General features: G+C 43.6%; 1 protein-coding gene across 1 annotated transcript in view; it reads right to left on the minus strand.

Annotated features, from left to right (window-relative positions):
- The window catches only part of Niban1 (niban apoptosis regulator 1), a 153,443-nt gene that overhangs the window by 81,455 nt on the left and 56,410 nt on the right, over positions 1-15,578 (minus strand). Inside the window, exons 2-4 of the mRNA XM_050162924.1 lie at positions 10,481-10,611; positions 6,418-6,549; positions 2,531-2,645 (exon numbers count right to left, since the gene is read on the minus strand). Of these exons, the coding sequence (XP_050018881.1) occupies positions 2,531-2,645; positions 6,418-6,549; positions 10,481-10,611 (378 nt within the window). The remainder of the gene's footprint in view (positions 1-2,530; positions 2,646-6,417; positions 6,550-10,480; positions 10,612-15,578) is intronic.

Here is a 15,578-nt window from a genome sequence, read left to right on the forward strand (position 1 = left end):
TCATCTTTTAACTGAGCAAGAAACTTGGGAGAATGCAAAACTTCACATACGTTTCCAGCCTCCCTTGTAATAGGGTGGCCCATTGCTCCTGAGTTCTGGCCAATGGGAAATAACCTGCACTGCCATATCAACCCCCCTGCAGGTATCCTTAAAGAAAGTCACCGCCTCCTCCTCTTCCTCCCCTTCCTCCTTCATGCGACATGGCAGGAGCCAGAGCACCAGCATTCCCGCTGCTGTTAGAGTAACAAGTGCTGGTAAGTGCCCAGACTTAAAGGGGAGAAAGCCACAAGAGCCCGTGTCCTTGACAAATCTGGGATCTGCCACACTGACCCTGGAGTGGCACTCCAATACTTACATGAAGAGAGCAAACCCTGCACATTTAACTTGAATTTCATTGTGTGCGGTAAACCAGAGCCTAACTAATAAAATGCCAAGAGATGGAATCACTCCAGTAAAGCATGGGGTCACTCTGACAGGCTGCCCTGGCAGAACATTCCACGGAGAACAGCCATTAGCCTCCAGTGCCTCTCCTCCGGCAACGCCGGAGCCTCCCTTCTTACACGTGTTTAAATCTGTTCTTTCGGGTAGAAGTAACATTCTGCCCGAATGGGGTAAATCTGATTAACAAGGTTTATGAAGCAAGTCTTCGTGCCCTTTCCAAGATGTCACAGTTTCATACAAACGACAGAAAGTAACACTGACTCTGTATATCAGGAGCTTCAGCAAACCCTATAAAATCCACTGCTGTTAACCCCTAGTTACCTCTAGCTAAACCTTCCATAACAGTTTTCTAGATTCCATCCATCTACAATTTTTTTTCTGAGTTGAGTTACAAGAGTATCACAAATGATCTATTGAAGCATATTCCACTTTTAGAATTCAGCAGGCCACACCATACAACAGAAACAGTCATTGAAAAGCTGTGTCCGAAGCCCTGGGCTATCTCAGGCATGAGTCACACTAGCTTTATGCTTTTCATTCTTTCCGATGTGAGTTCATCAATAAATTCATAAGTGTATTGTTCTGACAGATTACGTTGGAAAGTTCTGGAGAGAGTCTCAAGAATCAACATGCCGGTATTCTCACTTTTAGCTGCTGGTACACAGCCAATGCGGCAGATAGGTAGACGTTGGGAAAAAATTCCATGTATTTCCTAGGTAATGAATACATAAAGCATCGCTTTAGCCTGAATTATTTAGTAATAACTTGATAATCTAGTTTTATGGTCCGTGTACTAGCTATAATTGTATTATTAAAAACCCCACACTACGCAATCTACAGCAATAACAGCTGATGGAATGATTATATAGTTCTCCATAAATTCTAATGAAATGATGATGCCCATTAATAAGACCCAGGGTTCTCGCCACGAAAGCAAGTAATGAATGTGTGCTGTGATTTACACAAAGGCAAATGGAGTTGTTCTATTATGCACAGCCCATGGATTCCTGTGAAATGCCCTATTTAGCCTATAGAGTATCCATCATTTTCTCCACAGAAAAATAAGTGGAATGGATGAGAATCAAAGAATTTTAAAGCTGGAAAGATTCTTCTAAAAATTTCAAGTTTAAAGCGCTCCATTTTAAAGCAGAAGAAACAGAAGCCAGAGGTGCCCAGGGCCTGCTACCCTGAAAATGTTTGCTAAGAGGCACAGAGGGAGCCACATCCAAATCCACACCCCAGTTCTCAGGCCAACGCTCCTTCTACAGCAGAGCTCAGCTTTACTTACAGACGGGTGAACAAAGGCGGTGCTTTCTTTTACTCCGTAGCTATGAGTTCCTGTGGCATTTATTTAAAATGGTCTTACTTTTGTCAGTTTAGGATATTGTGTTGCACATCTCTGTAAAATGAGAGAATAATCCCTAACAGGTCAAGACTTGCTTACTGAAAACTGAAATTGTACGTGTCACGCCGGATGCCTGACCTGTGTATCTCTGCCGTCTTGAGTGTTGTTACCAAATTCTACAGCGTATCCTTAGCTCTAAGATACCTGACTGCCAGCAACATAGAAACTGCCCTTGTAACTCAGATGTAAAGAAATAGAAATGGGATAATGTCGACTTAGTAAACAAACTTCACTTTCTTTTCTTTTTTTTTTTTTTTTTTTTTTTTCGAGACAGGGTTTCTCCGTAGCTTTTGGTTCCTGTCCTGGAACTAGCTTTTGTAGACCAGGCTGGCCTCGAACTCACAGAGATCCGCCTGCCTCTGCCTCCCGAGTGCTGGGATTAAAGGCGTGTGCCACCTCCGCCCGGCTCAAACTTCACTTTCTAGCTGAAGATGGAGTGTCAGGATTCAACACAGATTTCTCCACCTTGGCACTACTGGTCCCTTGGGCCACTCATCTGTCTCTTCGGGGTTGTCCTGTGCATTATGGGCTGTTGAACAGCATCGCTGGTCTGAATGTCTACATCACTCACCTCCTAAGTCTCCGGAGACTGACAAACGTCCCTCAAAGGGGACTATTCTCCCTCATTAAGGACCACTGGTCTAGTTACACAAAGTTAGTTCAGGGAAAGTCAGAGCAACTCACCAATGGGGTCTGGGAAATGCTTGTCAGATAAGAGATTATATTCCTCTTCTGAGGTTAAAACCTTGCCTCCAGCTGGAAGAATTCGGCTTTTAGGAGCAGCTCCTCTCTGATAGGCCTAAAGAACGGAAAGGCATGAATGAATGATTTTCTCCAATACATATATTTTTAAAATGTCAGAATTTTTTAAGAAACCAAACAAGTCCAAACACAGATATCCAGTGACAGACATCCCTATGCTATGTCATTTGGGGTCACTTATTTAAATTTTTTTGGTTTGCATTCTTGTTGCTTACAAGGTAGTATTTTTTTTTTTTTTACTTCTGTTTGATGGTCACTCCCAGAATGGTAAACCAGATTCCCTAATCTCAAAGAGACTCCTAGGAGGTGTGTTCATAAATAGAAAAACGGAATATCTGTAACTACTATGTCTGTATGGTGTTCACCACTTCAGACGCTGATGGCTCTGACTCATTCTGATAACCACAAGGTTGGCTCTCTCTCTCTCTGTCTTCCTCTCTCTCTCTCTCTCTCTCTCTCTCTCTCTCTCTCTCTCTCTCTCACACACACACACACACACACACACACAGAACAGAGTACTCAGCGGACGTGGGCTCGTGGGCTGAGCGACACTGTGGAACAAGTTAACTACACTGATAGTTACCATGGAGTTTCACCAAAAATACAAAGATGTTGCCATAATAAATGTGCAGGCATTTGCCTCAGAAATGACTGGATGCTTTGCAGTGAAGTCGTTGAGATGAAAGGGCAGCTTTATGACATCAGAAGATATTCCAACTGGCAGATAAGACATTCTGCTGTCTGAGAAACCCAAATGAGATCCGGCACCCTGATTGGTTCCTAGGCCAATGTGCCCCAGGGACAAACAGATGAGATAAAATGCTAGTGTGTGCATCCAATCGACAGGCTAATTGTCAAGATAAATTATTGAATGTAGTAACGTGGAGCTAGTTGAGAATTGAAACCAAGAAGCTGTGGGACTCGAAAATCTAAAGTGCACCTTTGGGAATAACTAAAACAACACTGATCTGGACAACAAACTCAAAATAACAATAACACATTCTCCATCTGCAAGACGGTGCCTGGAGAGCCCCAAACAAAACAACCACTCAGAGCCCTACGAAACTTGTTTTAAGACTTGGGAGAAACACTAATCAGCTGCTTAAACACACTGGGGACCCAGAGCATAGCAGAAGGATCTCTAGCTATATGGTTTTGAGATAGTGTGAATCAATTGATTCAAACAGGGCTTAACTATGGACTTTGTTTGGAGTTATAAAAAGCTTCTAAACTGCAAAAAAAAATCCAGTTATATCTGAGGGCAAATGACTAAGAACATTACATCATTTGACCCTCAAGACGGCTCTAAGAATTAGATATTATCTCCATTTTACAAATGAGAAAACTAAAACTCACAGAGGTCCAATAATGTGCAATGACCCGGTGGTGACTGACAGATTCTGGACTCATTTATCAAGTCCCCAGCAAATGTGAGGGAAATTTAGATGAATTATGAAATGATAACTCTCTGATGTCCCTGCGCTCACCACCAAATTGGACTCTCGACAAAATGATGTCATTAATAAATAGTTAATGTCTAACTCTTCCAAATGATCTACATTTACTTTATGTTCACTGATGTTTTGCTTGTATGTGTGTCTGTGAGAGGGTGTCAGATCCCCTGGAACTGGAGTTACAGACAGTTGTGAGCTGCCATGTGGGTGATGGGAACTGAACCCAGGTCCTCTGTAAGAGCAGCTGGTGCTCCTAACCACTGAGCCATCTCTCCAGCCCCTAGTTAATGTGATTTTAAGAAATACTTCTATAAGTTAACAAACAAGATCTTGTTATAGTGTCCAAATGATCACAAACTACATGGACTTTTCATTTAAATACCCAGGTGGTTTTTAGAACTATTTAATCACTAGTGAATTTACTCATCATATCTTTATAACTTAAACAAATTCCTTGAAAAGAAAAGAAAAAAAGAAAAGTTTCAAATTGAGGAAGACCATCTTTAAATGTGAAAAAAGAAGGAAAATCACCAAAATTTAATTCATAAAGAAATTTCATTTACTGTTAAATGTGTATTAAAAACTCAAGAAATTTAATAACAAGATCTCTCAATTAGCTAGAGGCAATCATATCAACAATTGTTCTGTTCTGGACTAAACCCTGGGCTGGTCATATGCTCGGTGCTTCAGTGTATTTTTTTATTTCATTCTAAGAAACTACACTTGCCATTCTGAGAAAAGAAAACTGAGCCTAAAAGAGATACATAACTTAGCTAAAGGCATGTAATGTATCTGGTAACTGTTAAAGATGTAATTCAAAGCCCGTAATGTTAACTACCCATTGGGATACTGTATCTCACTCCAGTCTTCTAAGAGGACATTGTAGGACGATGTGGGGTGCCTTTCTGTATGCTATGAATATGTGTTTCTCTCATTGGTTGATAAATAAAACTCCTTTGGCCTATGGCAAGGCAGGATAGAGCAAGGTGGGAAATCCAAGCAGAGTTACAGGAGAAGGTTGGAGTCTGAGGGATGCCAACAGTCACCCAAGAAGCAACATGCCAGAACACAACCAGTAATGCTACAGCTGCATGGCAATACTTAGATTGATAAAAATGGGTTAATTTAAATGTAAGAGCTAGCTAATAATAAGCCTGTGCCATCATCCAAATATTTCCAAATAATATTAAGCCTCTGTTATTTAAGAACTGGCAGATAGGAGAGAAAGCTCTGATTATAGTAGAATATTTATGAAAAGCCTCTGACAATTTGATACTGTTGTTTGTAGTGTGTTGACAATTAGGACTGTGGGTTGAATGAAAGCCTAATATAGGGGAGTATGTCCAAGGGCACCTGAGACTGAGTCTGGATAAGAAATGTGTGCAGGGGGCTGGAGAGATGGCTCGGTGGTTAGGGCATTGCCTGCTCTTCCAAGGGTCCTGAGTTCAATTCCCGGCAACCACATGGTGGCTCAAAACCATCTGTAATGAGGTCTGTGCCCTCTTCTGACCTGCAGGCATACACATGGACAGAATATTATATACATAATAAATCAATAAATATTTTAAAAAAAGAAATGTGTACAGTGTGAGGTTTCAAAGATCTGCTAGGATCATCTGAGCTCACTCCTCAGTTCATCTGAGGCTGAAGGCAAAGTAAGTCTCATGTTTACTTCTAGCCTGTGACACAACTTGACCTAAACTGTGGATTTCCAAATTCACTGCTCACTGCTCTAGTTGCACATACCCTCTCTATGAGGGAGGAAAGCAGAAACATTAAAATCTTAAGTCCTCCAGGTCTAGATGCTTTACACACCTGATTTCATTTTACTCTTTGTCCAGACAAGGCAAATAATGAGAGAAAAGACTAACTGGATTAAAAAAAAAAAAACTAATTCTAAATGGAATGAAGTATTCAGGGAATGCTAATAAGAACCCCTGCAATGCAGGCACTATCCCACTGAATAACTCACTCCTCAGTCATGTGTCAGATGTAATCCTTAAGGTGGAATGATACAGTGACAGGGCAGAGGGAGCAGCGACAAGCTAGTGACCGAGAAGAACGCTGAGGCTCAATGAATGATCACTGAAGAGGATCCTACACCAAACACAGGCCTCTTAGCAAACCTATTCCCACACTCATCTGCCACCACTTTCCCCAAGACTGTCTTTCTCCTAGACTACAAGCATGGGTCTGATCAACTGATATCCATTCAGATCTGCATACAGCAGATACTCAACATATACCTATTCATTGAGATGAGTACCCAATCAACCAATCGCCATGGCCAGGGCATGTCAATTAACACAGACAAACTTTTAAGACAATAGCAAGAACTGATGGTAACCCAGTTACCTCTTTGTTCTCATAGCTTTCCACAGCAAAATCATTTTTAACCACAATGTATCTGTCCTTCCATTTCCTGATGTCTTCGGCAAACTGGGAGAGCTCGGCTTCATACAAAACAGTTCCTGGTTCCAAGGGGGGCTTAAAAGAGATGAATATGATTAATTGTCACAAAAGATAATATACCTTATTATCATAGTACATTATTCTTGATATTCAGGGAATAATCTAGAAAATTATAATGTGCAGCAATTCTCGAAAAAAATGTTGCTTTCTTTTAGATACCACAACTTCCCCCTTCCTATTCTGCCAAAGAAAATGCAGACGCTTGTTACATGGTAAGTTTTCTGATTTTTATTTCCCCCTATATGGATTAGCAATGAGAGAATATCCTTTGCATGCTTGATAAACTGTAGGCAATGAGAGAGGCAGTGTAATGAGTTCATATCTAGGTGTCTACTTTAACTCACTGACATGCCTCAAGGTTACTTCTGAACTCAGTCAGCTGTTTTCCTATTGTCCTGGTTTTGTTTCTGTTGTGATAAAAAAAAAATACCTTGACTTCCTAAAGCAACTTTGAGAATAAAGAGGTTGTTTGGCTCACAGTTCCAGGCCATAGTCCATCATTTCAGGGAATTCAGGGTGGTGACTCAAGCGGCTAGTCACATCACATGCAGCCAAGAGCAAAGAGAACAAGCGCATGGATGCTTGCTTGTTTGTTTGCTTGCTTGCTTTCCCCTCTCTTGCATAGCTGAACGGGGCTGCCCACAATGGAGGGTCTTCCCTGGTCAGTCATCAGCTAAGACAATCTCCCAGAGGCATACTGTGGTGGTTTGAATGAGAGTGACCCCCATAGTCTCATATTGGGATACTTGATTCCAGATTGGTGGAACTGCTTGGGAAAGATTGAGAGTTGTGGCTTTTTTGGAATAAGTGTGTGGCTTTGAAGTGTTGGAGGGGGGATGAGTTTTGAAGTTTTGAAAGGCTTGCACCATTCCGAGTCTCCTTCTCTGCTGTGGTTGTATCTCAGAATGTGAGCTCTCAGCTACTGCTCCAATACCACGCCTGCCTGCCTGCTCCCATGCTTCCTGCCATGATGGTCATGGACTGTGGAACTGTGAGCCTCAAACAAACTCTGTCTTCTGTAAGTTGCCTGGGTCATGGTGTATTATTGCAACAACAAGAAAGTACCTAAGACACATATCCACAGGCCCACTTCGTGTAGACAATTCCTCATTAAGTGTCTCTTCCCATGTGACTCTAAGTTGTATCAAATTGACAGTTCTGCCAGGTGTGGTGGCACGCACCTTTAATCCCAGCACTTGGGAGGCAGAGGCAGGGGGATCTCTGTGAGTTCCAGGCCAGCCAGGGCTACATAGAGACACCCTGACCCAAAACAAATACTAATTAACAGTTGAAAGCAACCATCTATACATCACATCTTTTCCCAAAGCAGTGGAGACCTAGGTTGTGAACACTTTACCCAACTTGCTGCTTTCTACGGGAGTGGATGCTTTGTTGCAGAACAAGTCAGGCCATGAGCAATCAATTCTGCTTCTGCACTCATGAGCAGAGTGCTCATGAGTGCTTTAGAGGAGTTTCTCTCAGGTCCCTCATTAGGTCCTTACTGAATTTTCTGCATAAGAAGACCACTCATCCTGCTTTGCTGCACGATTTCCTTATCACTGTAAAATATAGGAGTGTGTCTCTTGCCTTACATGTCGCTGACGTTACATTGATTTCTCCCTGTTACACAAACATGCGGCCTCAAACCTTATCACTTTACTTTAAAGCAAAAAAAAAAAAAAAAAAAAGAAAAGAAATCATAGGATTCATATGAAAAAGACAGGCCTATTTCTTCTAAGACCCATCTAAGGGGTGAAATAAATTTCCATTCCGAATTCTAGGGCTTAAAGACTGTGCTGACAGCTAGTGAGGCTCCCTCCTATCTCGCCACATTAAAAGATAAAGAGGACCTCGCTCACCTCTTTAAATGAGGCTGAAATAACTTTACGGTCCCTGTGCTCAGTTTTCCTCAAACCTGGGCCATTTAATCAAAGCTGCGGTCTCCTGCTAGACTTACCGTGTCTGAGGCTCTAAGTTTGGGGAACAGAATTTGCACTGGTTTTGTGTAAGTCTGTTGCCCAGGCTGGTCCCCAGTTCCTGAGATCAGGTGATCTTCCCTCCACTGTCTCCCCAGGGCTGAGCTACAGCCACACGCCACCTGTTTTGAACTTGTACTCTTTTCTTTTCTTTCTTTAAATTTATTTACACATTTTACATGTACAAATGTTTCCCCGTATATGGGCACATGCACCACGTATGTGCTTGGCACCCATAAAGGACAGAAGAGGGCATCACAAGGACCTTGGGGTCTGGAGTTCTGGATTTTGTGAGCCGCCATGTGGTGCCTGGAACCAAACGCAAGCCCTCTGAAAGAGCAACAGGTACTCTTCATTGCTGAGCATCTCCCTAACTCAAGAGCTTGCATCCTTAACATGCTCCCTAAATTCTGAGACTATTTTGTGGGATCCCCATGCTGCTAAATTCTCTGGTTAACTCCGCCCCAGTCCAGTCACTGGCCCCCTCATCTCTCATTGCGTTCTTTCTTGACTCAGTTCTCCTAACCCTTCAGGGTGTTTCTATCTGGATTCTCTCCTCTTCGGGATCTGCAAATGTTGCTGAGGTCTGTGCTTTTTCCCTGTTTCTATCCTCCCTCCATCATCCAGGTCAGAACAACTAACCACCTGGCCAACATATCCACAGATGCGGGTAAAAACCACGACCACCACCGCCACCACTACAACCACCACCATCATCCTCTCAGGGGCTAGAGAGCTGGCTCGGTGGTCAAGAGTGCTGGCTGTTCTTGCAGAGGATCCAAATTCAGTGCCCAGCACCCATGCCAGGTGGCTCACAACCACCTGTAACTCCAGCTCTAGGGAACCTACCGCCATTTCTGGATTCCCTAGGCACCCCCCACATACACACACTTAAAATTTGTGTCACTCTATGTGGGGCTTTGAATAAATACGGCCCCCGTTAGGAGGTGTGGCCTTGTGGTTGGAGGAAATGTGTATCAGTCCTTTGCCTGCTGCCTTTGGATGAAGATGTAGAACTCTCGGTTCCTTCTCCAGCACCATGTCTGCCTGCATGCAGCATGCTTCCCACCACGACAATGATGATCTAAACCTCTGAGACTGTAAGCCAGCCCCAACTAAATGTTGCCCTTTAGAAGAGTTGCTGTGGTCATGGTGTCTCTTCACAGCAATAGAAACCCTAACTAAGACACTCTATATTTGGTACCCTGCCATGGGACTTTCCAGCGCACTTAAATTAAGCCCTTGCAGGGGACCTACCGGGTCTGGTCCCCATCTGTCTCCAGGTGGTCACTGTCACCCACTCTCATTTACAGAGCTCCCAGCAGGCTCATAGTCTCAGGACCAGAGGGTCTTTCCACTTCCTGCTCCATCTTCTTGGGAGACTCTCTCCATGGCTACTCACTACCTCTTCCTATTTGTCATCAGATGCAACGCCATCTCCACAGAGGGCTTCCTTCCCAACCAACGTCCCCCTAAGGAGACTTTTGCTTCATTTTTCTCTGTAGTTTTATCATTACCTCACCATCACCTGCTCTCAGTTCCTCCCATTGTTTAGCGTCTGCCTCCTACATGTGAAAACAAACTCCAGGAAGGTAGGCAGTTTATTTTGAAACACACATGTCAGATCAAAGACGATTCAGAGGAAATCATGTTTGATCATTGACCAAAACAAACCTAATCACGATTTTTTTTTTTTTAGACTGACCTTCACAATAGCAAGCTAAATTTCCTGGTATCAAAACATCAATGAGAAAAAAACATATAATGAGATTTGAACCTGTCTAGCTTTCTTTTCATATAGATCACACAAATAAAAAAGAAATCATATATATTCTCACATCGAGGCAGTATTTTTTAGCATAAAACGACTAGTGTAGTTTTTAAAACTGCAATTCACATAGTTGAAATATTAGCATCTATACTCATTTCTCCAGTGAGGGGAAGATGTAAGTCAAGTGTCCGTGGGTTACCTTGGTCTTCAGGAACTGCGACGTTGGATCCCGTTGCTGCTCCACCTCACTGCGCACGTGACTACAGAAGGCCACAGAATACTGGCGGCTATAGTAGGGGCTGAAGTTTTTGATAGAAGCCTCGGTTTTTCCTGAAAAGACACAAAAAATTAGAATTGTGAAGTGTAGCATGCCTCACAGGACAGACATCAAACTACTTTAAACACATACACCCCAACCCTACATCTCCCAGACACCCCTGTGGACGGGGCTGTGTCGCCAGCCTGCTCCCTGGGAATGTCGCTACCTGCTGCACCTGCTTCAAACCCTCTCTCACCGCCTAGCATCCCCCTGAGGAGCTCAGAGTCCCCGGGACCATTCAGTAGTGAGAGGAGTCTCCTTCCGTGTCCATGTCACCCACTGCTGTGCCTGGGAAAGTAGTCTGCCTAGGCTCCTATCCACGCTAGCTAGTTATTGATTCTCCTATGTGACTGCAATCCCAGGGTCCACCCTTCCAGACTCTGGATCCGCGTTGCTCGTTTTTCTTCAGCACCTGAAAGTTGAGCCTCTAGTCTTTTGCCTCCTCAGTCCTGGATCAAAACACAATACTGAGGTGGGAAGATGGCTCAGCTGGTAAGGTGCTGGTTACTCAAGCGCCAAGACCTGAGTTTAGACCCTAACATCCACGTGAAAAATACTAGTGCTGGGGAGATGGAGACAGGGCACCCAGGGGTTTGCGGGCCAGAAGACTAGTTAAATTAGTTAGATTCGGGTTCAGTGAGAGACCTGTCTCAAAAAACAAAAGTGGAGAGCAACTGAGGAAATCACTTGACATCAACCTCTGGCCTCTACACACATACTGTATGTGAACACACACACAAGCGGGGGGGGGGGGGGGGGGGGGGGGGGAATGGAGGGAGAAAGAGAGAGACAGAGAGAGACAGAGAGAGAATTGTGCTTCTGGCTCCTAGTTTAGGAGACTTTGGGGATATAAAGTGTCATATGATTGGCATGAGGTAGAGGGAGGAACCGACTTAAAAGTCTTGAGACCTGGACTGTAGAACCCATTCTAACTGTGAGACAGACATCACCATCTAACCTCAGCCAACTTCCTCAGCTCTACAGGCCTACTGTCCCTGATCCTGAAGGGGCGTAGACTTGGATCCACACTGTTCTTTGGGATCAGGCAACACTGAAGCATAATCCTGAAGGTACAACTACATCACCACACTGACCAGCAATGATATTTTGGTCTCTTGCTACCAGGGGTGAATTTTGCTGTCAATCATGCAGGGCCTGGAGTTGGAGGAAGGGGGAAAGAGCCAGTTGCCTTTCCAGCCCTTGCTTAGCATGGGGGAGTACAGGAGAAGGAAGGGCGAAAGAGTGTCTGAATCAGGTTAGAAATCATCTTGGCCTTTCGGATGCTTGCTTCCAAGTCTCAGTATCAGCTTCTCCATCTATTTGGACAAGCAGTTACAACAAGAACAGGTAGGATAAGAGCCTGAGGGAAAACAAACCAGAAATAACTTTCCAAAATATTTTAAAATACTTCATGAGAGTCTTGGCTTAGCTTTTGTTTTTCAAATCTGATATTTTAGTTGACAGAGAAATATTAAAATATAACTTACTGGCAAGATTTGCACAGAGCTATTATGCATGTAAAATGCCAGAAATAAATGAGGAATCTGAGCCAGGTAAGTGGAGATGTTCAGTAGGAGAACCCTGAAATCATAGCATCCTGGTTGGATGCCCATGAAATCACAGCTAAGAGCCATGTGTACAAATAACCTTTATCGACAGACACGCCTACTTTTGCTTGGGCATTTTTCGTTCTTATAATGTGTATGAGAAAAGGGAGTTCTTTTGTATTCCCTTAATAAAATGACATTTATGGGTTATATTTATGGGCTTTAGTAATTATTACTTGTAAGGTCCTTTGAGACCCACTAATAATAGATTCTGTAGAAATGCAAATAAAAGCCCCTGTCATTTGAATCAGGCATGCTTTTGCTTGCTCCCTGAGTTTATGGTATTACAATTAATCAGTATTTGCATAATACTTTAATATGCTTGGGCTTTATAAGCGTCTAATTGGTTATTATTTTATTAGCTTTTATTACAACACATAAGTAGTAATCCTATATTCTTGTCTATAATTTTCTTACATAGGAGTGGGACATCGTCAAGAATTCCCACAATGAGAGTGAGTCTCACTTTACAGAAACATGTAAACGGTGAGGAAAATTTGCCCTTTAATCCCAGGCAAGCACTGTTCGGTCTGTCCGAAGAGTGCCATGCTAATTGTTGGTGCTAATTTTTGCTCTCTTACAAACACTAGAATGAAATGACAGGAGGTGGCTGTTCTTTTTATAATGATATCTGTGAAGCTTATTAAAGCCGATGTTCTACTACCTCACCACACCACCTGCAGAAATCCCCTGCTCCTACCAAGATGTCTTAATGTCACCCCTCTCAACACATGAGAAACATGTTTCTGGGATTTGAATAGCTGCCCATGGCATCATCAGCACAGCACCCCCAAGTCACATGTAAAGAAAAGATTGCAGATGTCTTGCATTCTCTTAGTGGCTGGTGCAAATGGAAAGAAGGCAGCTAACAGCATCACAAGACCCAAGAAGAAAAGCACCAAAGCTGGTCTCCAACACATCACATCTAGACATTAGATTAGTTTGTCTGGACCTACACAGGAGCACCTAATGTGAAGACTTTGAGGACGGAAGTAAAGCCTGGGGTTGGGACAAAATATCAGTGTGTCAGGAAGACAAACTCTAGAGTCAGATAGAGATGGGCTCAAGTATTTCGCCACTTGGTGGCTGTGTGACTTCCTGGGAGTTACCTTTTCTTCCTTCACACATGAAAAATGGTGGTGGTGTCACAGAATTACTGTAATGACCACGCTGAATACCTCAGTAAAGTACTTGGTGTCGTTGCTGGCCCACAGGGAACTGAAAGTGGCTACAGCGCTGAGGATGATGGAAGTGATGGAGCCCCTAACCAGGTACCAGGGGAAATTCTTCAGTCTGAACTAGTGAATTAAGAAAAAAGGCAATCTGTCTAATGTGCTCTTGAGTGGACACATCATGGCTTGCAGAACTGAGAGCAGCTGTCTCTCCCGCTGCAAGCCTGAAACAAATATTACCCACATTTCCATAGATGTTTCTGGCTTAAGATGCCCTCCGTGTATCCCTGAGTTAAAAATCGACTACACAATGCCAGGAGTAGTGATGCATGCCTGTAATGCAGCACTTAGTCACCCAATGCCAATGTGGGCTAAAAGATGATGCCCTGTCTCAAAAAGAAAAAATAAATTGAAAAAAAAAAACCCTCATCTCCATAAAACATTAAATTTTCAATTGAAGGCAAAAGCACAGTCAGTGTCTGTGTTACACTGAGCCCCAATCCTTCTGCCTGTAAAATACAGGTAATGACGAACCTCAACACAGGATTTTAGGAGGGGTACATGAAACATCACACATGTTTAAAAAGGTATCTAGAGCAGCACTGGCCATTGGATAATTGATACATTTTAAGTATTATTCAGTATTTCTTTCTGAAAACACTCAAATAAATGGGTCAGCTCCTAAGTGCCCCCAAAAATAAACTCTAGGGAAATCTACTCACTTTCTAGTTTTCAAGATTCCAGAGTATTGGACTTCCATCACACACCCCCTCCCGAATTCAGTGTGACACCCTCCTTTCTGAAAGTGTCGTAAGCCACACTGCTGGGGCTTCCAGCACAAGGAGGCGAATGAGTCACAGAAAGTCGGGATCCAGCGGCAGGGCTCCGTCTCCCTTTGGAGTACCAACACTTTAGGCACGGGCACAATTCTGCGAATACTGTTCCGTGGCTCCAGCCTGTGTAGGGCATCTTATTACAACAATTTACTCACTCGGTTCAATTCTCACTGACACCAAAAAAGGCCTGTTCCACAGCTCTCGCCACAACGCTTAGCTTTGCTTCGGTTTTCTGCAGCAAAGGCATTTGTGGGCCCTTCCAAAACCATTTTCAAACACTAAGGCACAAAATCTTGGTGCCCGTTCAATTCCCTTCTCTCTGACTTCTAGTTTCAACCAGATCCTGTCCCCTTTATTTCTACACCATTTCGAGCTTTATTTTTATTTTTTATTAGTGTATGCTCGTGTGCATACATGCCTCGTGTGTGCAGGTGCTCCCAGAGACCAGTAGGGGGCATCAGATCCCCTGGAGCTGCAGATCAGACAGTTGCCTGCTTCACGGTGTGGATGCTGGAAACTGAACTCAGGTCCTCTACAGGGCAGTGAGCACTCTTAACTGCTGAGCCATCTCTCAGCCCCTTTACACTAATTACTGAATCCATCCCCTTTTTCCCCACCTCAACCCCCATATTGTCTATCAGGCCTTTATTAACCTCAACCTCCTAAGAATCTCTTAATTTGCTCTGTGCAAGCACAGCAAGGTTAAATACTTAGCTCGCTGCTCTAAAACATGAATGAGAATGTGCAGAGGAGAAGAGGGGAATGCAGCAGATTCTAAGAAGGGCTAGGGTCTAGGATGATGGGACAGGATGGCAAAGACGATATAGCCACTGGGATACATTCAAGATGAAGCTACCACAAGCTGCAAAGGATCAGATGCTAAACTGAGGGTCTGCCCTGAGAACAGAGTCCTGGCATCGAGACTGTCGGGACATTCTTTTTAAGGCCATAAGGGACAGACCTCATTAGTTACAAAGGTCTCTGGGTCCTGGCCTGACAAGTTCCAGTCACATGGAGAAGTCACACTATGTCACTTCTTGTGTGGCAATCCTCAATAGCTCCCCACCGCCTGTAACATCTCAGGCTGCCACTGAAGGAAGCCAAGCCACCTGTCTGATATCTTCCCACTTGCCCTCAATCCAAGCCCAGGCAGAGATTATCATCTCATCCTTCCCCATTCCTGTCTCCCCGTAAGAGTTCCATCATTCAACTTCACACTCTTCAAGCCCAGAGGCCAATGCCAACCCCAAAAGAATCCTGTGCAGACCTGGCCAGCTGGAAATAATCTCACCACCTTTAGCATTCTGCCACTTTTGCTACAACTGTGCAAATACGGTTTATCTCCCCTCCCAGGGTGCACTGT

Source organism: Alexandromys fortis, unplaced genomic scaffold, assembly GCF_014885135.2.
Source record: "Alexandromys fortis isolate MF-2015 unplaced genomic scaffold, M_Fortis_MF-2015_v1.1 scaffold_126, whole genome shotgun sequence".
NCBI classification, from domain to species: domain Eukaryota; kingdom Metazoa; phylum Chordata; class Mammalia; order Rodentia; family Cricetidae; genus Alexandromys; species Alexandromys fortis.